The 26,472-nt window shown below is 46.0% G+C and overlaps 1 protein-coding gene across 1 annotated transcript in view; it reads left to right on the top strand.

Moving 5' to 3' along the window:
• Window positions 1-2,085: 2,085 nt before the first annotated feature.
• Window positions 2,086-26,472, top strand: part of LOC140737576 (diacylglycerol kinase theta) — a 332,765-nt gene continuing 308,378 nt past the window's right edge. Inside the window, exon 1 of the mRNA XM_073064008.1 lies at window positions 2,086-2,477. Within this exon, the coding sequence (XP_072920109.1) occupies window positions 2,276-2,477 (202 nt within the window). The 5' untranslated portion in view covers window positions 2,086-2,275. The remainder of the gene's footprint in view (window positions 2,478-26,472) is intronic.

The raw sequence follows: 26,472 nt of genomic DNA, 5'->3' as shown, positions 1-26,472 counted from the left end.
ATCACTCTGTCCCTCTGCTCCCCACCAATCCCTCAACTCCTGCTGCATGCCCCCACTGTTTCCCCTACCCAACCACTTGACTGCAACTCTACAGTCCAATCCCTACTCCTCAAAATCCTGTTTCCCCACCCTCAGCTCCCTCACCTTCCCAATCCACAGCTTCTTCCCCACCCCTGGTTGTTCAGTTGCTCTGGTACCACGTCATAACTCCTCCATTGCCCAACCCCACAATCGGTCCCTCAGCTCACACCACTACCCGCTTCTCCTCTCCAACTCCATCCCTATCCCCATACCTCTTTCCCTTTACCACTCAGCCACCTACTCCTCCCTCACCCATTCTCCTTCCATCCATCAAACCTTCCGTTACCCCTCTCCCCTTCACCACATCCTTCCCCTTAACCCCCCACGTTTGTCCTCTCCCACTCCCTCTCACTCCCTGCCCCCTCCACTACACAACACCCTTGCTCCCCCTCACCCTTCCCTCTCCCACAAACACCTCTCTCACTTCTCTCTCCCCCTCACCTTCTCCCATTTCCACTACACAACACCCTCCCCTTTACCTCCCCACCCTCTCTCCCCAACCCCTCTCCCATTCACCATCCACCCTCTCATCCTCAGCAACCTCTCCCTCTCCTCCCCACTTCCTTCTGCCCCTCCCTCCACCCTCTCCCCTCTTCACCCACTCCCTCCCTCCACCCCCTCTCCCCTTCCCTCCCTCTGCTCTCTCTTCCTCTCCCAGCCATCTCTCACCCTCCTTATCCTTCTCCACTATTCCCCCTCAACCTCATCACCTTTCCCCTTCCCCTCATACCCTCCCGCTACCTCCTTCCACTCACAATGACCGCCCTCCTCCCTCTAACCCCCTCATTCCCATTGCTCTCTCCCCTCACCCTCCTTCCTCTTTCTTCCTCCCCGTCTCTGTTCTCCTCCCTCCCCCTTTCTCCTCATACACTCACACCTCCCCAATACCCCCTCGTCTCTCCCCATAACTCCCTCCCCTTCCCCTATCTCCTACCTCCCATCCCCCCTCTAATCCCTCCCTCTTCCATACACCCCTACCCCATAAACCACCCCTCCCCTCATTCCCCTTCCCCTCCCCCACTCACTCTCCCATCCCCTTACCCCTACACCCCCCTTTTCCCCTTCCCATTCCCACTACCCCCTCCCCTTCCCATACATCCTCCCCTTCCCCATACCCTCTTCGCATTCTCCATACCCCCTCCCTTACCCCTACTCCCTCACAATTCCCCCTTCCCCTCTCTCCTCCCCATATCTGCCATCCCTCTCCCCTTTATCCCCATCCCCTCCCCATATCCCCACCCCCTCCACCTTTATCCCCATCCCTTCCCCATATCCCCATCCTCCTGCCATCCCCTCCCCATTATATAACATCACCACTCTCTCCACCCTTAGCCACATACCCTCCTCTCATATCCCTCACCTCATATCCCCGTCCCCCTCCCCTATATTTCCACATCCCCTCCCCATTATTCCCCATGCCCCTTATCCCCTCCCCACCTACCCTTAATCCCTCCCCACCATCCCCATCCCCCTTATCCCCATATTCCCTATCCCCTCATCCCCTATACCCTTGCCCTATCCCCCACCCTTCCCCTATCCCCATCCCCTTCCCTATATTCCCACATCCCCTCCCCTTATCCCCCATCCACTCCCCTCCTCCCACCACCCCTTCCCCCTTTATCCCCATTCTTCTTCCCATATGCCCTATCCCTCATCCCCCAACCTGTCCTGCATATTCCTCATCCCCATATTCCCCATCCCTCCTCATCCCCATCCCCTCCCCATATCCCCTTACCCCACCCCTCCCCCTCCCTGTATTCCCATCCCCTCTCCATATATCCCCCCCCTCTCCCCATGCCCCTCCATCCCCTCCCTCCCCCAATATTCCCCACCACCTCCCCCCTATCATTCACCCCTCTCCCCATATCCCCCAATTCCTTCACCCATATCCCCTAACCCACTCCCCTTCCCCTCCGTCCTCCTTACCTTTGCCCCCCTTCTCTTACCCCGCCCATGTCCCGCCCCAGAGCGCTGGCCGATCCCCCGCCCCCAGCTTCCCGCTGGGCCCAGTCAGTGTGGAGCGGAGCCGGGTGTCCGGTAGCTGCGCTCCGGGCGGTAGACGGTGGAGCGGGATCGGGTTCGGGATCGGGGCCGGGGCGGTCCCGGGCTCTGCCTGGGCGCGGTTGCCACACGGGGGGCTGGACCCCGGGCCGCCCCGCCCTCCAGTAGCACTGCTCCGGCAGGACGCAGGCGGATGGCGGAGAGCCGCGCTTCGCTCCCCCGGCTCCGGGAGCCGCAGGGTGGCTGCGGCCCCAACTCCAGTCCGCGGCCGGGCCGCGGCTACCGCCGGCACATGAGCCACGGCCACCGCCTGAGGAAAGTGACCCTGACCAAGCCCACCTTCTGCCAGCACTGCACCGACTTCATATGGGGGCTTGGCGGCTTCCAGTGCGATGGTGAGTCCGAGTCTCCTCTACTGGGGGCGGGAGAGCAGGGCACGACGGCCCGAGCGGCGGCTGAAACGGGGGCGGCGCCAGGCCAGAGATGGATGAGGGGCAGGCAGGGGGCAGGAAGTGGGGCTAAGTGAGAACAGGAGGCGATGGATGAGGGGTATAAAGAGCGAGAACAGGGGCCGACGGCAGGAGAACAGGGAATGCGATGGGCAGAGTGGCAGTAGTGTTGGAGGGGCCGATAGGCCGAGGGAGAACAGGGCTTGTGATGGCTCGAGTGGCAGGAGAGCAGGAGGCGATGGACTGAGGGAGAGCAAGGGGTGCAATGGGATGATTGGTGCTTGGAGAGAGGAGGTGAGGGGCTGAGGGCAGATGAAGGGAGAACAAGGAGTGAGAGGCGAGCAGGGAATCGATAGGTCAAGGGGCAGAGAGAGAGCAGGGGAAGCCTGAAAGGCCAGTAGTAGGTGGGCAGGGTGGTGATTGGCCGGTGGCAGGGGTGATGGGCCGTGACGGAGGGAGAGTAGGAGGTAATGGGCCAAGTAGTGGTGGGTAGTAGGGCGATGGGTGGGGGAGTAGGGAGTAATTGACTGAAGTTGAGGGGCCAGTGGCCAGATTGCAGGAACTGTGGGGGGGGGGGGCAGGTTCAGGCGGGTTGCCCTGCACTGGCTTGGGTATGGTTTCAATTCTTGCTGTAATTGTGCCAATAAGGAAGGAGCTCACCCCTCCACCCACCATTCTTTCATATTTAAGTCTTTATTTGGGCTTCATTCATTCTGAGTTTAAAATGCCCTAAAAATGCCCTTGGCGAGAAGAGCTGAGGTCTGTAAACTTTGGAGCAGGTTCTGGGTATTTTGTTGATCTGCTTTCTTCCTGTGTTGATGATTTGATTTCTGAAGGTCTGAATGACTGAACATTGGAGGAATCGAGAGGACCAGTGGTCCTTCTACTATTTGCTGTATGGCTCTGTGCCCTGTGGGTGTAAAGTACCCCTGTCCTAGAGTATGTTATTAATGAATACATTAAAGAATCACATTGTGACCAGCAGGTAGAATCTTAATAATTGTCTAAGTTTCTCATGTACTATCACCTCCTAGAATTGATAGTACATGACCCCCCATCCTCATCACATTCTACAGGGGTTGTATTGAGAGCATCCTGAGCAACTGCATCACTGCCTGGTTCGGAAATTGCACCATCTGGGATTGCAAGACCCTGCAGCGGATAGTGAGGTCAGCTGAGAAGATCATCGGGGTCTCTGTTCCCACCATTACAGACATTTACACTACACACTGCATCTGCAAAGCAAACAGCATTATGAAGGACCCCACGCAACCCCCATACAATGTCTTCTCCCCCCTACCATCTGGGAAAAGGCTCCAAAGCATTTGGGGCTGTCACGACCAGACTATGTAACAGTTTCTTCCCCCAAGCTATCCGAGTCCCCAGTACCCAGAGCCTGGACTGAGACCTTGCCCTATTGTTCTGTTTATTATTTATTGTAATGCCTGCACTGTTTTTGTGCACTTTACACAGTCCTGTGTAGGTCTGTAGTCTAGTGTAGCTTTCTCAGTGTTGTTTTTTTACATAGTTCAGTCTAACCTTTGTACTATGTCATGTAACACCACGGTCCTGAAAAACGTTGTCTCATTTTTACTATGTACTGTACCTGCAGTTATGGTTGAAATGACAATAAAAGTGACTTGACTTGACTTGAAGTGGGACCACACCACACTCAGCCCAAAGTCATTGACAGTGGTAAATATTTCCCTTAGTATTGGATGATGGCAAAAATGAGGAGTCAGTGAGCATGTATGAAAGAGAATGATTTGCAAGGCAAGTTAGTTTATTATTGTCATATAATAATAAATTGCACGGCAGAGAAAGGGCCTGGCAATTGATAATAAGGTGCAAGGTCATAATGAGCTATATTGTGAAGTCAGGAGTCCACCTTGTCATATTACAATCCATTTGTATAACTGGTGTAGAAACTGTCCTTGAGCCTTGTGGTATATGCTTTCAAGTTTCTGTATTTTCTGCCCAATGGAAGAGGGAGAACAGAGTAAATCTGGGATGGGTAAGGTGTTTGATTATGCTGGCACTTTACTGAGCCAGTGACAGGTATAGACAGAGTCCATAGAGGGGACTCTATGATGAAGGGTCTTTTCTTGAAACGTTGACTGCTCGTTTCCACGGATGCTGCCTGACCTGCTGAGTTTCTCTTGTGTGTTGCTTTAACCACAGCATCTGCAGTGTACTTTGTATTTTCCATAGAGGGGAAACTGATTTCTGTGATGTTCTGAGCTATGTCTCCAAGTGTCTGCAGTTTCTTGTGGTTACGTACTGAGTGGTTGCTATACCAAAATGTGATGCATCCAGGTAGCATGTTTTCTGGATAGTTGGAGGTTTAGGAGCCTAATTATGGAGCAGGTTGGTGTAGTACTTGTTTTTTTTTAATGTTTAGATCAAGTCCCAGGAGCTTCTATGCTCTGGCAAAAGCAACCATTATGCACTGCAGATCCTCCTCGGAGTGAGCTATGATGGCGTTGTCATCTGCGTATTGGAGCTCCATGATGGAAGTAGTTGACTCCTTGTTCTTTGCCTAGAACCTGTTAAGTTGAAGAGCCACCCATCTGTCCTATAGAGAATATGGACTCCTGGGAGGTCTTGGCCAGTGAGGTGAAGAATGGTTGCAATGAAAACGATAACCAGTGTTGGAGCAGTGATGCACCCCTGTTTGACCCCGGTCTCAACCTTAAAAGATGATGTTTCAGAGCTGCTGTTGGTGATGACTGTTGCACTCATATCATTGTGTAAGAGCTGCTTGATCTTGAACTACTTTTCTGGGTAGGAGATCTAATGCTGGAGTAAAAGCTGGGCACATAAAATTCGGGTGAACACCTTTCGTGTTGGGGAGAGGAGGGAGATGCTTCTATTATTTCTGTAGTCAGCTTTGTCATCCTTTTTGAAAGCAGTTCGGAGTTCAGATGGATTCTTCTCCTGGTCCCAGATCTTGACAAGGAGGTCATGAATGTGATTTAAAGTCCTGTACCACCTTCCAAGAGGATTTTTGCTGGAATTCCAACAGGCTTGTGGCATTGTTGTTTCTTAATTTCTTGTAAGCTGTCTGTACCTCTTTGAAACTAGGAGGCTTACTCATGTCCTCCTTCATGGTCGTTGTGGGAGCTGGTTGAATACTTCAATGTCAACAGTAGTGTAACGATTAAGTATCTCCTGAAAGTGTTCCTGTCATCAGGAATTGATGGCATCCTTGTCCTTTAGCAGCCTTTGCCCATCTTTGGAGTGAAGAGAGTTTAGACCATGATGGTTTGGGCCATACACTGCCTTGGTGGCGATAAAGAAATCCCTGATATCACCAGAGTCAGCAGGCTGCTGTATTTCTAGGATCCTCTCAGTCTACCACTGATTCTTTATTGCCATTACTCTACACATCTATGGCCTTAGCTTTGAAGTGGGCTTCTCTTTCAGCCCTGCAGTTGATGTCCTTCTGCCAGGCCCAGAAAGCTTTCTCTTTGTTGATTAGCTCTCCTATTTAGCACGGAGACCAAGACGATCGGGGGCTGCCTTCTGCTGCAGCCTTCCTCCACCTTCACAGCTGCTGTGAAGGGAGCCTTTTCTGGTTGGCTGCCAGTGACTAGTGGTGTTCCTCAGGGTCAGTACTGGGTTTGCAACTTTTCACATTGTTTGTCAATAGTTTAGATAGCAGAACTGATAGCTTTGTGGCAAAGTTTGCAGATGATATGAAGATAGGTGGAGGGGTAGGTAGTGCTGAGGAAGCAATGCAACTGCAGCAGGACTTAGAATGGGCAAAAAAGTTGCAGATAGAATTTTGGGAAATGTATGATAATGTATTTTGGTAAAAGGAACAATAGTGCAGACTGTTATCTAAATGGGAGAGGGTTCAAACATCAGAGGTGCAGAGGGAATTAGGAGTCCTTGTACAAGACTCCCAGAAGGTTAATTTACAGGTTGAGTCTGTGGTAAGGAAGGCAAATGCAATGTTGGCATTTATTTCAAGGGAAACAGAATATAAAAGCAAGGAGATAATGCCGAGCCTTTATACGACACTAGTCAGGCTGCACTTAAGAGTATTGTCAACAATTTTGGGCCCCATATCTCAGAAAGGATGTGTTGTCATTGGAGAGAGTCCAGAGGAGGTTCATGAGGATAATTCTGTGAATGAAGGGTTAACATATGAGGGGCATTTGGCAGCTCTGGGCCTGTACTCGCTGGTACTTAGAAAAATGCAGGGGGACCTTGACACTATCCCGTACAAGGCAGCCCACTTGATTGGTATCCCCTCCGCAGGTATCCAATCCCTTCACCATCGATGAACAGTTCCAGCAGTGTGTACTATCTACAAGATGCACTGCAACAACACACCAAAGATCCTAAGGCAGCAGCTTCCAGACCCATGACCACTACCATCTAGAACAGCAGATACCTGGGAACACCACCAGTTGGAAATTCCACTCCAAGTCACTCACCATCCTGACTTGGAAACATATCACCGTTTCTTCATTGTTGCTGGGTTAAAATCATGGAATTCCCTCCCTAACAGCCTTGTGGGTGTCCCTACACCTCAGGGAATGCAGTGGTCAAGAAGGCTGCTCATCACCATCTTCTCAAGGGCAACTGAAAAAAAACCTACTGAATCTTGAAAGGACTAGATAAGGTGGATGTGGAGAGGATGTTTCCTATGGTAGGGTATCCAGAATTAGAGGGTACAGCCTCAAAATTAAGGGCCGACTCTTTAGAACAGAAGTGAGGAATTTTTTTTAGCCAGAGTGTAGCGAATTTGTGGAATGCTCTGCCACAGACTGTAGTGGAGACAAGTTTGTGGGTATATTTAAGGCAGAAGTTAATCATTTCCTAATTGTTTAGGGCATCAAAGGATATGGCGAGAAGGCAGGTGTTTGGGGTTGAGTATGATCCGGGATCAGCCATGATAGAACAATGGGCTGAGTGGCCTAATTCTGCTCCTAAGTCTTTTGGTGTAATTCCAACAGGTTCATCAGGCAAGATTTTCCTTTAAGGAAACCATTCTGAATTTGTCCTATCTTGTCCTGAGTCACCAGGTACTCAATAACCTCATTCTTAACAACTGAATCCAGCATCTTCCCAATTACTGAGGTCAGGGTAACTGCTCTATAATTTGCAATTTTACAGCCTTCTAGCCAGAATCCACTGATTTTTGAAAGATCATTGCTAATGCCTCCATAATCTGTACCACTACCTCTTTCAGAATCCTAGGGTGTAGCTCACCTGGTCTGTGTGACTTGTGTACCCTTAGGTCTTTCAGCTTTTTGAGCACCTTCTTCCTTGTAATAATAACTGCTTACTTTTCCCTCACACCCTTCAACACCAGGCATGCTGCGAGTGTCTTCCACAGTGAAAACTGATGCAATATACTCATTTAGTTCTCATTGTCCCCCCATAATTATTTCTCCAGCCTCATTTTCTAGCAGTCCAATATCCACTCTTTTATTTTTTACATGAAACAGCTTGTACCCTCCACTTTGATATTGTTTGCTAGCTTGCTTTCATATTTTATCTTTTCCCTTCTAATGATTATTTTACTTGCTCTTTGTAGGGTTTTAAAAGCTTCCTAACCATCTGTCTTCCATTTTTATTCCAGGATGAAGGAGATATCTTCCTTTTTTAAACAAAGGGGCTTCCCTTCCTCCACCATCAACTCTGCTCTCAAACGCATCTCTCCCATTTCCCGCACATCTACCCTCACACCATCCGCCCACCACCCCACTCAGGATAGGGTTCCCCTTGTCCTCACCTACCACCCCACCAGCCTCCGGATCCAACGTATAATTCTCTGTAACTTCCGCCACCTCCAACGGGATCCCACTACCAAGCACATCTTTCCCTCCCCACCTCTTTCTGCTTTCAGCAGTGATCGCTTCCTACGCGACTCCCTTGTCCATTTGTCCCCCCCATCCCTTCCCATCAATCTCCCTCCTGGCACTTGTAAGCAGAACAAATGCTACACCTGCCCTTACACTTCCTCCCTCATCACCATTCAGGGCCCCAGACAATCCTTCCAGGTGAGGTGACACTTCACCTGTGAGTCGGCTGGTGTGGTATACTGTGTCTGTTGCTCCCGGTGTGGCCTTTTATATATTGGCGAGACTGGACACGGACTGGGAGACCGTTTCGCTGAACACCTACGCTCTGTCTGCCAGAGAAAACAGGATCTCCCTGTGGCCACACATTTTAATTCCACATCCCATTCCCATTCTGATATGTCTATCCATGGCCTCTTTTACTGTCAAGATGAAGCCACACTCAGGTTGGAGGAGCAACACCTTATATACTGGCTGGGTAGCCTCCAACCTGATGGCATGAACACTGACTTCTCTAACGCCCCTCCTCCCCTTCTTACCCCATCCCTGATTTATTTAGTTTTTCTCCCCCTCCTTTTTTTTCTCTCTTTCTGCTCATCACTCTTCCTGTTCTCCATCTCCCTCTGGTGCTCCTCTCCCTCTTTCTTTCTCCCTAGGCCTCCCATCCCATGATCCTTTCCCTTCTCCAGCTCTGTATCCCTTTTGCCAATCACCTTTCCGGCTCTCAGCTTCACCCCACCCCCTCCAGTCTTCTCCTATCATTTTGCATTTTCCCCTCCCCCTCCTACTGTACTTTCAAATCTCTTACTATCTTTTCTTTCAGTTAGTCCTGACGAAGGGTCTCGGCCTGAAACGTCGACAGTGCTTCTCCCTATAGATACTGCCTGGCCTGCTGCGTTCCACCAGCATTTTGTGTGTATTGCATCTATCTACCTGCTAATTTTTGCTTTGTTATATGCTCTCTCTTTTGCTTTTACATTAGCTTTAACTTCCCTCGTCAGCCATGGTTGTACTGTTTTGCTGTTTGAGTATTTCTTTGTTTTTGGAATACATTTATCCTGCGTCTTCCTCATTTATCCCTGGACCTCAAGCCATTGCTGCTCTGCTATCAGCCCTGCCGGCATCGCCTTCCAATTTTTTTTGGCCACATTCCAATTCTGTTTATCTCTCATACCTATGTAATTTCCTTTACTCCACTGAAATACTGCTATGTCAGACTTTACTTTCTCCCTATCAAATTTCAAGTTGAACTTAGCTATATTGTGATCACTGCCTCCTAAGGGTTCATTTACCTTAAGCTCCCTAATCACCTCCAGTTCGTAACATAACACCCAATCCAGTATAGCTGATCCCCTAGTAGGCTCAATGTCAAAATACTTTAAGAAGCCAATTTGTAGGCATTTAACAAACAGTCTCTTGAGATCCATTTCCCAAATGAACTGGTTGGTAAAAATCTCTCATGATTATCGACACATTGCCATTTTGACACGCCTTTTCTATTTCCCATTGTAATCTGTGCTCCACATCCCAGCTACCTTTGGGAGGCCTGTATATAACTACCATCAGGGTCCTTTTACCCTTGCAGTTTCTTAACTCAACCCACAAGGATTTAACATCTTCCGATCCCATGTCACAAACTTGTACTGATTTGATGCCAATCTTTACCAGCAGAGCCATTCCACCACCTCTGCCTTCCTTCCTTCCTGTTCCTCTGATGCAATGTGTAACCTTGGACTTTCAGTTCCCACAACAACCATCCTTCAGCCACGATTCAGTGATGGCCACAACATCATTCCTGACTATCTGTAATAATACAACAAGATTATCCATCTTGTTTCTTACACTCCGTGCTTTCAGATATAACCCTTTGAGTACTGTATTTGCTACCCGTTTTGATTCTGCATCCCTAATGCACTGATACTCACCCTGCTGGCTGCAAATTTGTGTTATCATCTGCCTGCCTTTCCTGACAGTCTGACAGCAAGCAATCTTTGCTTTTTTACAATCCATCCTAATCTGAGTCCCTGCACGCCCCCTGCCAGATTATTTTAAACCCTCCCCGACAGCTCTAACTAACCTGCTTGCAAAAACATTGGGTCCCCTTTGGGTTCACCTGCAACCGTACCTTTTGTACAGGTCATATCTCCCCCAGAAGAGGCCCCAATGATTCAAGAACCTGAACCCCTGCCCCTGCAGCAGCTTCTCAGCAAGGCATTTATCTGTCAAATCATCCTGTTTCTACTCTCACTGTGCATGGCACAGGTAGCAATCTAGATATTACTACCCAGGAGGTTCTGCTTCTCAGCTTTCTACCTAGCTCTCTAAATTCGCACTTCAGTACTTCTTGGCTTTTCCTTCCTATGTTATTGGTACCATTATGTACCCAAGACATCCATATATATAACCATATATAACCATCACAGCACGGAAACAGGCCATTCTGGCTCTCCTAGTTCGTGCCGAACTCTTAATCTCACTTAGTCCCACCTACCCGCACTTAGCCCATAACCCTCCACTCCTTTCCTGTCCATATACCTGTCCAATTTTACCTTAAATGACACAACTGAACTGGCCTCTACTACTTCTACAGGAAGCTCATTCCACACAGCTATCACTCTCTGAGTAAAGAAATACCCCCTCGTGTTTCCCTTAAACTTTTGCCCCCTAACTCTCAAATCATGTCCTCTCGTTTGAATCTCCCCTACTCTCAATGGAAACAGCCTATTCACGTCAACTCTATCTATCCCTCTCAACATTTTAAATACCTCGATCAAATCCCCCCTCAACCTTCTACGCTCCAATGAATAGAGACCTAACTTGTTCAACCTTTCTCTGTAACTTAAGTGCTGAAACCCAGGTAACATCCTAGTAAATCGTCTCTGCACTCTCTCTAATTTATTGATATCTTTCCTATAATTCGGTGACCAGAACTGTACACAATATTCCAAATTTGGCCTTACCAATGCCTTGTACAATTTTAACATTACATCCCAACTTCTGTACTCAATGCTCTGATTTATAAAGGCCAGCGTTCCAAAAGCCTTCTTCACCACCCTATCTACATGAGACTCCACCTTCAGGGAACTATGCACTGTTATTCCTAGATCTCTCTGTTCCACTGCATTCCTCAATGCCCTACCATTTACCCTGTATGTTCTATTTGGATTATTCCTGCCAAAATGTAGAACCTCACACTTCTCAGCATTAAACTCCATCTGCCAACATTCAGCCCATTCTTCTAACCGGCATAAATCTCCCTGCAAGCTTTGAAAACCCACCTCATTATCCACAACACCTCCTACCTTAGTATCATCAGCATACTTACTAATCCAATTTACCACCCCATCATCCAGATCATTTATGTATATTACAAACAACATTGGGCCCAAAACAGATTCCTGAGGCACCCCGCTAGTCACCGGCCTCCATCCCGATAAACAATTATCCACCACTACTCTCTGGCATCTCCCATCTAGCCACTGTTGAATCCATTTTATTACTCCAGCATTAATACCTAACGACTGAACCTTCTTAACTAACCTTCCATGTGGAACTTTGTCAAAGGCCTTGCTGAAGTCCATATAGACTACATCCACTGCCTTACCCTCGTCAACATTCCTCGTAACTACTTCAAAAAATTCAATAAGGTTTGTCAAACATGACCTTCCACGCACAAATCCATGCTGGCTACTCCTAATCAGATCCTGTCTATCCAGATAATTATAAATACTATCTCTAAGAATACTTTCCATTAATTTACCCACCACTGATGTCAAACTGACAGGTCTATAATTGCCAGGCTTACTTCTAGAACCCTTTTTAAACAATGGAACCACATGAGCAATACGCCAATCCTCCGGCACAATCCCTGTTTCTAATGACATCTGAAAGATCTCCGTCAGAGCTCCTGCTATCTCTACACAAACTTCCCTCAAGGTCCTGGGGAATATCCGGTCAGGACCCGGAGATTTATCCACTTTTAAATTTCTTAAAAGCGCCAGTACTTCCACCTCTTTAATTGTCATAGGTTCCATAACTTCCTTACTTGTTTCCCACACCTTACACCATTCAATATCCTTCTCCTTAGTGAATACCGAAGAGAAGAAATCGTTCAAAATCTCTCCCATCTCCCTCGGCTCCACACATAGCTGACCACCCTGATTCTCTAAGGGACCAATTTTATCCCTCACTATCCTCTTGCTTTTAATATAACTGTAGAAGCCTTTCGGATTTACTTCCACCTTATTTGCCAAACCAAACTCGTAACTTCTTTTAGCTTTTCTAATCTCTTTCTTAAGTTTCCTTTTACATTCTTTATATTCCTCGAGCAATTCCTTTACTCCATGCTGCCTATATCTATTGTAGACATCCCTCTTTTTTCGAACCAAGTTTCTAATATCCCTTGAAAACCATGGCGCTTTCAAACCTTTAACCTTTCCTTTCAACCGAACAGGAACATAAAGATTCTGTACCCTCATAATTTCACCCTTAAATGACCTCCATTTCTCTATTACATCCTTCCCATAAAACAACTTGACCCAATCCACTCTCTCTAAATCCCTGCGCATCTCCTCAAAGTTAGCCTTTCTCCAATCAAAAATCTCAACTCTAGGTCCAGTCCTGTCCTTCTCCATAATTATATTGAAGCTAATGCTATTGTGATCACTGGACCCGAAGTGCTCCCCAACACGTACATCTGTCAGCTGACCTATCGCATTCCCTAACAGGAGATCCAACACTGCCCCATCTCTAGTCGGTACTTCTATGTATTGTTGCAAAAAACTATCCTGCACACATTTCACAAACTCTAAACCATCCAGCCCTTTTACAGAATGAGCTTCCCAATCTATGTGTGGAAAATTAAAATCTCCCACAATCACCACCTTGTGTTTACTACAAATATCTGCTATCTCCTTACAGATTTGCTCTTCCAACTCACACTCCCCATTAGGTGGCCTATAATACACTCCTATCAGTGTTACTACACCTTTCCCATTCCTCAATTCCACCCAAATAGCCTCCCTAGAGGAGCTCTCTAATCTATCCTTCCAAAGCACCGCCATAAGATTTTCTCAGACAAGCAATGCAACACCTCCTCCTCTGGCCCCACCTACTCTATCACACCTGAAGCAACTAAATCCAGGAATATTTAGTTGCCAATCACACCCTTCCTGCAACCATGTTTCACTAATAGCTACAACATCATAATTCCAGGTATCAATCCACGCTTTAAGCTCATCCACCTTTCTTACAATGCTCCTAGCATTAAAATAGATACATTTAAGATGCTCTCCACCTCCTCCTCTCTTTTCATCCCTAGCAATGCATTCAAATTTATTATCCTTTTCTTTCTTCTCCCCTACAACTTCGGGCTGAGCGCATCCCTTCTCCATCACCTGCCTTTCCTCCCTCACACACTGTCTACTTACTTGCTCTACTGGTGAACTAACCTCCTCTCTCATAGTTTCCTCAAATTGATTTCCGCCCCCCCATCTTACTAGTTTAAAGTCTGCCTTGTAGCCCTAGCAAACCTCCCCGCTAGGATATTGGTCCCCCCAGGATTCAAGTGTAACCCGTCCTTCTTGAACAGGTCACGCCTGCCCCAGAAGAGGTCCCAATGATCCAGAAACTTGAATCCCTGCCCCCTGCTCCAATCCCTCAACCACGCATTCATCCTCCACCTAATTCCATTCCTACTCTCACTGTCGCGTGGCACAGGCAGTAATCCCGAGATTACTACCTTTGCGGTCCTTCTTCTTAACTGCCTTCCTAACTCCCTATACTCTCGTTTCAGGACCTCTTCCCCTTTCCTACCTATGTCATTGGTACCTACATGTACCACAACCTGTGGCTCCTCACCTTCCCACTTCAGGATATCTTGGACGCGATCAGAAACGTCCCGGACCCTGGCACCAGGGAGGCAAACTACCATCCGGGACTCCCGATCACCTCCACAGAACCGCCTGTCTGAACCCCTGACTATCGAGTCCCCTATTACTATGGTCCTCTTTCTTCTATCCCTACCCTTCTGAGCTACAGGGCCGTCCTCTGTGCCGGAGGCCCGGCCACTGTCACTTCCTCCAGGTAGGCTGTCCCCCCCAACAGTACTCAAACATGAGTACTTATTGTCAAGGGGTACAGCCACCGGGGTACTCTCTAGTACCTGCCCCTTCCCCTTCCTGACCGTGACCCACCTATCTGCCTCCCGTGGCCCCGGAGTGACCACCTGCCTGTAACTCCTCTCTATCACCTCCTCACTCTCCCTGACCAGGCGAAGGTCATCGAGCTGCAGCTCCAGTTCCCTAACTCGGTCCCTCAGGAGCTGCAGTTCGACACACCTGGCGCAGATGTGGACGTCCGGGAGGCTCGGAGACTCCAGGACCTCCCACATCCGACACCGAGATCAAGAAGCTGCCCTCACACTCATACTTCCCGAATAACTGAAAATAACAAGAACTAAAAGATAAGCCTACTGTGCCCTCTTCCGCCTAAGCCCTCTGAGCCCAAGCCCTACACTCTGCTCCCGGCTCACTCCGCTGCCCGCAAACGAAGCTGCCCACTGCTTAAGGCTGCGTTCTTTTTATATCTTCCCTCCTTCCCAGGCCTCCTTCACGCGCCTGCGCAGTCCCGCCTCTCAGAACTCCGATCTGAGAAGCAATTTGAAAATGGCCGCCGCCACACTTCTTCTCAAAGCCTCGCTGTCCTCTTCCAAAAGAGCTCTCTCTTCTCCGGCTGCTCTCTTCTCCCCACCAAAATTCTGTGGACATGATCCGAGACATCCCTGACCCTGGCATCTGAAAGGCAACGTACTACCCAGGTGTCCCATTCACGTCTACAGAATCTCCTGGCTTTGCCCGTACCTCAAGTTTTACCAGCGTGATCTGAGAAAGAAGTAAAGAAATATAATGATTATAAATAAGCAATAAATATCAAGACATGAGATGAAAAGTCATTAAAAGTGAGTTCATAGATTTTGTAAACAGTTCAGTCATGGGGCAAGTGAAGTTGAGTGACATCTATGGCAATGAATTCTGTAGGTTCACCACCCTGTTGCTAAAAAATGTTCTTCTCATCTCCGTTCTAAATGGATTCCCTCTAGAAAAGAATGCTAAAATTGCATTTGCCTTCCTTACCACTGAGTCAACCTGTAAGATAATCTTTAGGAAATCCTTCACAGGACTCCCAAATCCCTTTATACCTTTGAATTTTTTGAATTTGCTCCCCGCTTTGAAAATTATCTATGCCTTTATTCCTTCTACCAAAGCGTATAACCATAGACTTCTCTATACTTTCTTCCATCTGTCACTTCTTTGAACATTTTCCCAAAAATGGAATAGCCTTCAAAAACTAGTGGATTTTGTCCAGTGTATCACAGGAAAAGCCCTCCCTACCAGTGAGCACATCTGTATGGAGCACAGCTACACGAAAGCAGCATGAACCCCACCATCCATGTCAAGCTGTCTTCTCACTACTACCATTAGTGAGGAGGTACAGTACAGGAGTCTCAAGACCAACACTACTAGGTTCAGTTACAGTTCAACCACGAGGCTCCTGATCCACAGCAGATAACTTTACTCTGAACTGATTCCACATCCTATGGACTCACTTTCAAGGACTCTACAACTCATGTTCTCATATTTATTTATTTGTGTATATATGTATGTATTTATCCATTTATTTATTTACTTATTTCTTATTTTTGCATTTTGTACTTTGTCTTTTGCACATTAGTTAATTATCAGTCTTTTTGAGTAGTTTTTCATTGATTCTATTGTACAGTATTTCTTTTACTGTGAATACTAGCAAAAAACAAATCTCAAAGTGGTGTGTGGTGACATAAATGTACCGGTACTTTAATAATACGTTCAGTGGCCACTACTGCTAGTAGCCCATGTTGTGCAATCAGAGATGTTCTTCTGCGTACCGCTGTTGTAATGAATGGTTATTTGAATTCTGTCACCTTCCTGTCAGCTAGAACCAGTCTGGCTATTGTCCTCTGACCTCTCTCATCAACAAGAGGTTTTCGCCCACAGAACTGCCACACTGGATGTTTTTTGTTTTTTGCACCAGTCTCTGTAAATTCTAGAGACTGTTGTGTGTGAAGATCCCAGGAGGTTGAAAGGACAGGCAGGAAGGCAGAGGGGGTGGCTTTGCTGTGTTGGTAAAAATGAAATCAAATCATTAGCAAGAGGTGATATAGGGTTGGAAGGTGTTGAAGCATTGTGGATAGAGCTAAGACCCTGATGGAAGTTGTATACAGACCCCCAACTGGTAGTAAGGGTGTGATCTACACATTTCTCTCTACATATTGGGTGTTGGGTTCTTTTGGGTTTCTTTCTTTCATGCCTGCCTGTCAGGAGATAAATCTAAAGGTTGTATAATGTATACATAATTTAATAATATATGTATTTGTAACTTTGAACCTCCTCTCCTTCCTCACGCCACCATCTGAAATTCTGCCAATAATAGTTGTTTTGAATGCTCTGCAAAATATATTCCTTTATTGAAGATGTGGTGTAAGTTGTGTTGACATAATGTGCTGATGGGACTGTTAGAAACAGGTTATGGAAAATAAATCAGGGTTGTGGTTAGTCATGCCTCAGCTTGTTTGTCTTCAATGGCCACAGCCTTACACAGACACACATGCAGTGACACACCCAATGAAAGGACACAAACATGAGTTCTGACATACCTGATCTGACACGTGTACAAACTCTGTAGAGGTGGGTAACTGACAATCTGATTATAAAACTACCAATAATTATCACTCTTGTTGCAGAATTCTAGTTTTGAAGTTTAGAAAGAATAACATTTAATGTAAAAAATGTTAAGAATTTTCATCAGATCAGACACCATCTGTGATCATGTTCCACCATTTTATTGCCTGCTACAGAGAAGTATTGAAGTCAGTGCATGAAGACAATATGCAGTCTAACAGTGAGTCATTGTCTTAGACCATAAGATATAGGAGCAGTTTTAGGCCAGCTGGCCCATTGAGTCTGCTCTGCCATTCAATCATGGATGATCCTTGTTTTTTACTCCTCCTCAACCCCACTCCCCAGCCTTATCCCCGTAACCTTTAATGTCATGTCCAATCAAGAACCTATCAATCTCTGCCTTAAATACAACGACCTGGCCTCCACAGCTGCACGTGGCCACAAATTCACCACGCTTTGGCTAAAGAAATTTCTCCACGTCTCTGTTTTGAAAGGGTGCTCCTCTATCCTGAGGCTGTGGCCACTTGTCCTAGACTCTCCCACCATGGGAAACATCCTTTCCACATCTACTCTGTCTAGGCCTTTCAACATTTGAAAGGTTTCAATGAGATCCCCCCACCCCCATCCTTCTAAGTTTCAACGAGTACAGGCGCATAGCCATCAAATGTTCCCTGTATGATAACCCTTTCATTCCTGGAATCATCCTTGTGAGCCTCCTCTGAGCGCTCTCCAATGCCAGCATATCTTTTCTAAGATGAGGGGTCCAAAACTGTTCACAATAATCAAGGTGAGGCCTCAAGGTGGCAGCCAACCAGAAAAGGATCCTTTTATTCCCACTCGCTGCTTCCTACCAATCAGTCAATGCTCTAACCACGGTAGTAACTTTACTGTAATACCATGGGCTCCTAACTTTGTAAGCAGTCTTATGTGTAGCACCTTGTCATTGGCCCTCTGAAAGGCCAAATATACTACATGCACTGCATCCCAACATCTATCCTACTTGTAATCTCCTCAAAGAATTCCAACAGATTCGTCAGGTAGGATTTTTCCCTGAACAAAACCATGCTGACTTTGTACTATCTTGTCCTCTTGTCACCAAGTACTCCATCACCTCATCCTTAACAACTGACTCTAACATCTTCCCAACCAATGAGGTCAGGCTGAACTTGTCTATAATTTCTTTTCTGCTGCCTTCCTCCTTTCTTAAAGAGTGTAGTGACATTTACTATTTTCTAGTCATCTGGCACCATGCCAAAGTCCAATGATTTTTGAAAGATCATTTCTAATGCCACCACAATCTCTAATGCTACGTCTTTTCAGAACATAAGAAATTGGAGCAGGAGTAGGCCATCTGACCCATCGAGCCTGCCCTGCCATTCAATAAGATCATGGCTGATCTGTCAGTAAACTCAGCTCCATCTACCTGCCTTTTCCCCATAACCCTTAATTCTCCTACTATGTAAAAACCTATCTAACTATATCAAATATATTTAGTGAAGAAGCCTCAACTGCTTCCCTGGGCAGAGAATTCCACAGCTTCACCACTCTCTGGGGAAAAAAGTTTTTCCTCATCTCCATCCTGAATCTTCTGCCCTGAATCTTGAGGCAATGTCCCCTAGTTCTAGTCTCACCTACCGATGGAAACAATTTTCCAACTTTTATCTTATCTGTCCCTTTCAAAATTTTGTACTGTATGTTTCTATAAGATCCCCTCTCATTCTTCTGAATTCCAGAGAGTATAGTCCCAGAGAGAACCCGTGTGTGCAGTTCATCTGATCCAGGTGACTTATGTACCTTTAGGTCTTTCAGCTTTTTGAGCACCTTCTCTCTTGTAACAGTAACTGTACTCACATCTCTTCCTTCACACACTACAATGTGTGAACAGGCATATTGCTAGTGTCCCCCACAGTGAAGACTGATGCAAGATACTTTTTTAGTTCATCAGCCATCTTTGTCCCCTGTTATTATTTCTCCTGCCTTTCTTTCTAGCAGTCCTATATCTACTCTCATTTCTCTTATTTTTTAACATACTTGAAAAAACTTTTACAATTGACTTCGATATGGTTTGCCAGCTGACTTTCATATTTCATCTTTTCCCTTCTAATGATGTTTTTAGTTGCTCTCTGTAGGTTTTTAAAAACTTCCCAATCCTCTGTCTTTCCAAACATGAAGAAATCTGCAGATGCTGGAAATTCAAGCAAGACACACAAAATGCTGGTGGAATGCAGCAAGCCAGGCAGCATCTATAGGAAGAACTACAGTCAACATTTAGGGCTGAGACCCTTCGCCAGGACTAACTGAAAGAAGAAATAGTAAGAGATTTGAAAGTGGGAGGGGGGAAGGGGAAATCCGGAATGATAAGAGAAGACAGGAGGGGAAGGGATAGAGCTAAGAGCTGGAAAGTTGATTGGCAAAAGGGATACACAGCTGGAGAAGGGAGAGGATCATGGGACGGGAGGCCTAGGGAGAAAGAAAGGAGGAGGGGAGCACCAGAGGGAGATGGAAAGCAGGCAAGAAGTGATGTGAGAGGGACAGAGAGAAAAAGAGAAAAAAAAGGGATGGATGGATAAATAATGAATGAATGATGAAAATAATTTGCTTTGTTGTATGCCCTTTTGCTTTTACAATAGCTTTGACATCAAAGGTTGGTGGTGTTGTGGATAGTGTTGAGGATTGTCGAAGATTGCAGAGAGACGTTGATAGGATGCAGAAGTGGGCTGAGAAGTGGCAGATGGAGTTCAACCTGGAGAAGTGTGAGGTGGTACACTTTGGAAAATAAATGGCAGGATACTTGGGAGTGTGGAGGAGCAGAGGGATCTGGGGGTACATGTCCACAGATCCCTAAAAGTTGCCTGACAGGTAGATAGGGTAGTTAAGAAAGTGTTAAGGAGTGTGGGGTAGTTAAGAAAGTGTTATGGAGTGTTAGCTTTCATAAGTCGAGGGATAGAGTTTGAGAGTTGCGAGGTAATGATGCAGCCCTATAAAACTCTGGTTAGGCCACACTTGGTGTACTGTGTCCAGTTCTGCTCGCCTCAGTATAAGAAGGATGTGGAAGCATTGGAAAGGGTACAGAGGAGATTTACCAGAATGCTGCCTGGTTTAGAGAGTATGGATTATGATCAGAGATTAAGGGAGCTAGGGCTTTACTCTTTGGAGAGAAGGAGGATGAGAGGAGACATGATAGAGGTATACAAGATATTAAGAGGAATAGATAGAGTGGACAGCCAACGCCTCTTCCCCAGGGCACCACTGCCCAATACAAGAGGACATGGCTTTAAGGTAAGGGGAGGAATGTTCAAGGGGGATATTAGAGGAAGGTTTTTTACTCAGAGAGTGGTTGGTGCGCAGAATGTGCTGCCTGAGTCAGTGGTGGAGGCAGATACACTAGTGAAATTTAAGAGACTACCAGACAGGTATATGGAGGATTTTAAGGTGGGGCATAATATGGGAGGCAGGGTTTAAGGGGCGGCACAACATTGTGGGCCGAAGGGCCTTACTGTGCTGTATTGTTCTGTGTTATATGTTCTATCCCTTGTCAGCCATGGTTGTACTATTTTACCATTTGAGTATTTCTTCATTTTTGGAATACGTATGTTCTGCACCTTCCTCATTTTTCCCAGAAACACACGCCATTGCTGCTCTGCTGACATCCCTGCCAGCAGCTCCTTCCAATTTATTTTGGCCAACTCCTCTCTCGTACCACTATAATTTCCCTTACTCCACTGAAATACTGCTACATCAGACTTTACTTTCTCCCTATCAGATTTCAAGTGGAACTCAATCATACTGTGATCACTGGTTCCGAAAGGTTCTTTTACCTTAAGCTCCCTAATTGCCTCCAGTTTGTTACATAACACCCAATCCATTGCAGCTGATCCCCTAGTAGGCTCAACAACAAACTGCTCTAAAAAGCCATGTCGTTGGCATTCAACAAACTCTCTCTCTTGAGATTCATTACCAACCTGATTTTCCCAATCACCCAGCATGTTAAAATCTCCCATGACTACCATAACATTGCCCTTTTGACTCACCTTTTCTATTTCCTGTTGTAATATGGAGTCATCCTCCCAGCCACTGTTGGGTGGCCTGTATATAACTGTCATCAATGTCCTTTTAACTCAACATCTTCTGATCCTATGTCACATCTTTCCACTGATTTGATGCCATTCTTTACCAGTAGTTCCATAGCACTCCCTCTGCCTACCTTCCTATCCCTCCAATATAATGTGTAACTTTGGACATTTAGCTCCCAACTACAACCATCCATCAGCCATGATTCGGTGACGGCCACAACATCATACCTGATAATCTGTAGTATTGTAACAAGATCATCCACCTTATTTCTTATATTCTGTGTATTTATATACACCACCTTGAGCACCGTATTTGCTATCCTTCCTGATTCTGTATCCCTAATGTTTTGATACACAGCCTGTGGGCTGTAACTAAGGCCCATCACCTGCTTGCCCTTCCTGACAGTCTGACTATACACTTTCTTTACTTTTTTGCCATTAGTCCTATCCTGAGTACCTTCACTCCATTCCCACCCTGAAAGTCTTGGACATGGTCTTATGGACATTTCTCTTATGATCACAAGGCCCTGATAGACATTGGTAATGTAACATACTGCAAGTGTGTTTCTTTTGTTTATTGGTGTGTTAGATGATGGGGGAGTTACATGGCTTTGGTTGTAGCAAGGACCTTTGACAAGGTCACAAACAAGAGAGAGTCTGCAGATGCTGAAAGTTCAAGCAACACACACAAAATGCTGGAGCAACAGAGCATGCTGTAACTATACAGGGTACAGGTGAGGCTGCGCCTGGAGTGCTGTGTGCAGTTCTGGTCTCCATACGAGGAAGGATATACTGGCTTTAGAGGCTGTGCAAGGAGGTTCACCAGGTTGATTCCAGAGATGAAGGGCTTAACCTATGAGGAGAGATTGAGTCGCCTAGGACTATACTCTCTGGAATTCAGAAGAATGAGAGGGGATCTTGTAGAAACATACAGTACAAAATTTTGAAAGGAACAGATAAGATAGAAGTTGGAAAGTTGTTTCCATTGGTAGGTGAGACTAGAACTAGGGGACATTGCCTCAAGATTCAGGACGGAAGATTTAGGATGGAGATGAGGAGAAACTTTTTCCCAGAGAGTGGTGAATCTGTGGAATTCTCTGCCCAGGGAAGCAGTTGAGACTTCTTCACTAAATATATTTAAGATACAGTTAGATAGATTTTTATATGGTAAGGGAATTGAGGGTTATGGGGAAAAGGCAGGTAGATGGATCTGAGTTTACAGACAGATCAGCCATGATCTTATTGAATGGCAGGACAGGCTCGATGGCCAGATGGCCAACTCCTGCTCCTATTTCTTATGTTCTTATGTAAAAAAAAAAAGTACAGTCAACGTTTCACACTGACACCCTTCGGCAGGACTGGAAAAAAAAGTTGAGTATGTTTAAAAGGTGAGGATGAATAAGAGAAACTCAAGGTGATAGGTGAAACCGAGAGGAGCAGGGTTGAAGTAAAGAGCTGGGAAGCTGATTGATGCAAGAGATGGAGGGCTGGAGAAGTGGGGAGTCTGATAGGACAGGACAGAAGGCCAGAGAAGAAAGAAAAGGGGGGAGGAACACCAGAGGGAGGCGATCAGTAGGCAAAGAGATGAGGTGAGAGAGGGAAAAGGTGATTGGGATGGAGCCCATTACCAGAAGTTCGAGAAATCAATATTCATGCCATCAGGTTGGAATCTACCCTGATGGGATAGAAGGTGTTGTTCCTCTAATCTGAGTATGGCCTCATGACGACAGTGGAGGAGGCCATGGATTAACATATCAGAATGGGAATGGGGAAGTGGAATTAAAATGGGTGGCCACTGGCAGATCCCGCTTCTTCTGGCGGATGGAGCATGGGTGCTCAGCGAAGCTGTCTCCCAGTCTACGTTAAGTCTCACTGATTTACAGGAGGTATCACCAGGAGCACCGGACACAATATATGACCCCAACAGACTCCCAGCTGAAGTGTTGCCTCATATGGAAGGACTGTTTAGAGCCCTGGATGGTAGTGAATGAGGAGGTGTAGCACTTACAACCATATATAACCATATAAGAATTACAGCACAGAAAGAGGCGATCTCAGCCCTTCTAGTCCGTGCTGAATGCTTACTCCCACCTAATCCCACTGATCCGCACTCAGCCCATAACCCTCCATTCCTTTCCTATCCATATACCTATCCAATTTTACTTTAAATTACAATACTGAACCTGCCTCTACCACTTCTACTGGAAGCTCATTCCACACAGCTACCATTCTCTGAGTAAAGAAATTCCCTCTCATGTTACCCTTAAACTTTTGCCCCTTAATTCTCAACTCAAGTCCTCTTGTTTGAATCTCCCCTACTCTCAATGGAAAAAGCCTATCCACGTCAACTCTATCTATCCCCCTATTAAATACCTCTATCAAGTCCCCCCTCAACCTTCTGCGCTCCAAAAAATAAAGACCTAACTTGTTCAACTTGTCCCTACACTTCCTTCCTTACTACCATTCAGGGCCTCAATATACCAGGGCCTCATTGGAATGTGCAGTTTTGAGTCCCCTATCTTAGAAGAGATGTACTGATGTTGGAGAGAGTTCAGAGAAGATTTACGAGGATGATTCCTGGAATGCAGGTGCTAACATATGAGGAGCGTTTGTCGGCTCTTGGACTGTATTCATTAGAGTGTAGAAGAATGAGAGGGGATTTCATAGAAACATTTCGAATGTTGAAAAGGTTGGACAGTGTAGATGTAGAAAGGCTGTTTCCCTTGGTGGGTGAGTCCAGGACAAGAGGCCACAGTCTTAGAATTAGAGGATACCCATTTAAAACAGAAATGAGGAGAATTTTTTAGCCAGAGGGTCGTGGGTTTATGGAATTCATTGCCAAATAAAGCTATGGAGGCCTGATCTTTGAGGGTGTTTAAGGAGGAGATTGATAGGTATCTAATTAGTCAGGGTATCAAGGGATATGGGGAAAAAGCCGGAAATTGGAACTAGATGGGAGAATAGTTTAGCTCATGGTGGAGTGGCGGAGCTGACTCGATGGGTTGAATGGCGTACTTCTGTTCCTTTGTCTTGTGATCTTGTGATATGTCAACGGGGAAAGGGAGGATTATTAGTGTCATAGACTCATCCAACCTACAACCAGGCTATTCAGTCCAACTTATCCATTCTGACCAAGATACCTACCTAAGATAATGACTTTCCAGATCTAATTCTGGTTTATCAATAGCTTCACCCTCCTCTGTTCACCTATATCTGCCATCTTCGGTTTTTCTGTCCATCTGTCTCCACCTATCCCCAATTTCTTACTGTCTCCCAAATCCACCCATCCCACACTCCTCTGTCTCTCCTTGGTACATCAATCACCCATTGGCCCTGACTCACCACTACTTCTCTCCTTTCTATCTCACTTATGGGGACACCCATTTCCTTCGGCATTGCCAGACTGACCCCATTCAAATCATATATTGCTTTTCTATTTTGTTACCATAAGACTATAAGATATAGGATCAGAAGTAGGCCTTTTGGCCTATTGAGTCTGCTTCACTGTTTAATCACATGCTGATCCAATTCTTCCAGTCATCCCCACTCCCCTGCCTTCTCCCCATACCCTTTGATGCCCTTGCTAATCAAGAACCTATCCATCTCTGCTTTAAATGCACTCAGTGACTTGGCCTCCACAGCCACTGGTGGCAACAAATTCCACAGATTTACCACCCTCTGACTAAAGTAATTTCTCAGCATCTCAGTTCTAAATGGACGTCCTTCAATCCTGAAGTTGTGCTCTTTTGTCTTAGACTCCCCTGCCATGGGAAATAACTTTGCCATATCTAATCTGTTCAGGCCTTTTAGTATTCTGAATGGTTCTATAAGATCCCCCTCATACTCCTGAATACAGCCCAAGTGCTGCCATATGTTCCTCATATAGTAACCCTTTCATCCCTGGAATCATTCTTGTGAATCTTCTCTACCCTCTCCAATGTCAGAATATCTTTTCTAAAATAATGAGCCTGAAACTGCACACAATCCTTTGAAGTGTGTTCACGAGTGCCTTATAGAGTCTCAACATCACATCCCTGCTCTTATATTCTATACCTCTAGAAATGAATGCCAACATTGCATTCGCCGCCTTCACAACTGACTCAACCTGGAGGTTAGCCTTTAGGGTATCCTGCACAAGGACTTCCAAGTCCCTTTGCACCTCTGAATTTTGAATTCTTTCCCCATCTAAATAATAGTCTGTCCGTTTATTTCTTTCACCAAAGTGCATGACCATTCACTTTCCAACATTGTATTTCATTTGCCAATTCTTTGCCCATTCCCCTAAACTATCTAAGTCTCTGCAGGCTCTCTGTTTCCTGAACACTACCTGCTCCTTCACCTATTTCCCCATTTTATATGCCACCTGTTAAATTCTTACACAGCTTGATACTGTTGGCTCTGCAGGCTCTTTTGCATCCTTGTAACCAGCATTCATGGCTATCTTTGGAGAGTCAGCAAAATTGGCTGCAATGTGCTTAGCCCCTTCAGTTAAGATGACACTGACCCAGCACAGATTCCTGTGAAACTGTGATTATCCGAGCTGTTTTATCCTTACTCAGTCTATTGCCAGCTAGCCCAGTACCATAAACAGAGGTGGGAGGCATGGTCATGGATTACTTAATGCGATTTCCTTGGAGATCCAGGGATCTGGGATTCAGCCTGACCACGTGTTTTCTGTGTAGTTTTTGCATGCTTTTTCTCTGGCCATGTGGAACTTTTCCTGATGCTGTTGCCTTGGAGATCCAGGGATCTGAGATTGAGCCTGACCTCACAGAATCATAGAGAAGGTCAGAACAGAAACTGGCTCTTCGGCCCATTTAGTGCATCTGGAAACCATTTGCATTGGGACCAGAGCCCTCCATATCCCAACTATCCATGTATCTATCCAAACTTCTCTTAACGTTGAAATTGAGCTCACATTTGTGCTAGCAGCTTATTCCAAACTCTCACGACTATCTGAATGAAGGAATTTCCCTTAAACTTCTCACCTTTCACCTTAAGCCACGATGTCTGGTTGTGGTGTGTCACCCAACTTCAGTGGAAAAAGTCTGCTTGCATTTACCCTATCTATACCCCTCATAATTTTGTATACCTCTATAAAGAATACAGATCTAACTTATTCAATCTTCCTTATACCTCTGGTCCTCCAGACTCGGAAATATCCTTGTGACACTTACATAGGAACATAGAAAACCTACAGTACAATACAGGCCCTTTGGCCCACAATGCTGTGCTTACTTTAGAAATTCCCTAGGGTTACCCATAGCCTTCTATTTTTTGAACCACCATATACCTATCCAGGAGTCTGTTAAAAGACCCTATTGTATCTGCCTCT

This window comes from Hemitrygon akajei, chromosome 13 (assembly GCF_048418815.1).
Source record: "Hemitrygon akajei chromosome 13, sHemAka1.3, whole genome shotgun sequence".
NCBI lineage: Eukaryota > Metazoa > Chordata > Chondrichthyes > Myliobatiformes > Dasyatidae > Hemitrygon > Hemitrygon akajei.
This window is presented reverse-complemented; position numbering and strand designations above follow the sequence as displayed.